Source organism: Hakea prostrata, unplaced genomic scaffold (assembly GCF_041222555.1).
Source record: "Hakea prostrata isolate BN-2017 unplaced genomic scaffold, UWA_Hpros_2 contig_15, whole genome shotgun sequence".
NCBI lineage: Eukaryota > Viridiplantae > Streptophyta > Magnoliopsida > Proteales > Proteaceae > Hakea > Hakea prostrata.
This window is the reverse complement of record NW_028291134.1, coordinates 110,219-111,126: the sequence shown is the minus strand read 5'-3', so window position 1 is coordinate 111,126 and position 908 is coordinate 110,219. Positions and strand designations below refer to the sequence as shown.

General features: G+C 36.2%; 1 protein-coding gene across 1 annotated transcript; it reads right to left on the bottom strand.

The window, feature by feature from the left end:
- Positions 1 to 281: 281 nt before the first annotated feature.
- Positions 282 to 611, bottom strand: LOC148999311 (uncharacterized). The gene has a single exon (XM_089141274.1). It carries the CDS (start codon positions 609 to 611, stop codon positions 282 to 284), a length of 330 nt encoding a protein of 109 aa, XP_088997400.1.
- Positions 612 to 908: the final 297 nt, after the last annotated feature.

The window sequence follows — 908 nt, the reverse complement described above, 5'->3', positions numbered from 1 at the left end:
AAGCTAAGTTTCAATGGACTAACAATTTTACCTTGAAAATCAAACTCAAGAACATGGGGGAAAGAAAAAAGGAAAAAAAAATGAGGAAAAATGACCAAAGATTTCATCTATTTCCTTACCATTTCATACAGTTTTAATCACACTAATGTCAAAATTGGACTGTGTGATTTAGAGAGAACAAAAAAAGACAAGAAGAAGCATATCAAAGCATGAGAATTGATAAATTTTTGGATCATCTTGGATCAGAAACTATGAACAGAGAAAGGGTTTTCATCAGCTAGCTAGCTCACCAACTCAGTCTTTGAAAAGACTCTTGAAGGAACTGCAAATCTAGCAGAGAATGATCTAGAGAGATTATCAGGCTCAGCCCAAGCAGACCCTTGATCAAAATTCTGTGAATAAGTGTATGGATCATAAGAAAACTGAACTGGAGCTGAAGCTGAATAAAAGATCTTCTTCTTCTCTTTCTTAATTCTCATCCACAACACTCTCCATCTTGGGATGGTTGATCTGGTAGCTGATATGAAATCACCGTAGTCGCCGGCTTCGATATATCTCTGGCCTAACTGGATGCTTCTATGGCCTGAACTGCACCAGTTTCCAATGTCCATGGCAAGACAAGAGCAAGGCTTCTGCTGGTGAATGAGTTTGGAAATCAAGTTCATATTCTCACTGGTAAAGACTGGGAATAAATAACAATGCATAAAAGAAGTAGCAGAGAGGTGGACTATAAATATACAAATAAAGTGTTTACCATCTCAAGAAGAGTAGAGCTCTTGAATGGCCTAGATTGCTTAGTTGAATACAATGACAACTTCAACTTTTGATGAGTCAACAATGACTCAAAAAGCTATCTTTCTTGGGTGAAGGGAAAAATTAATAAATGGTTCTTTCAAAAAATTAATATT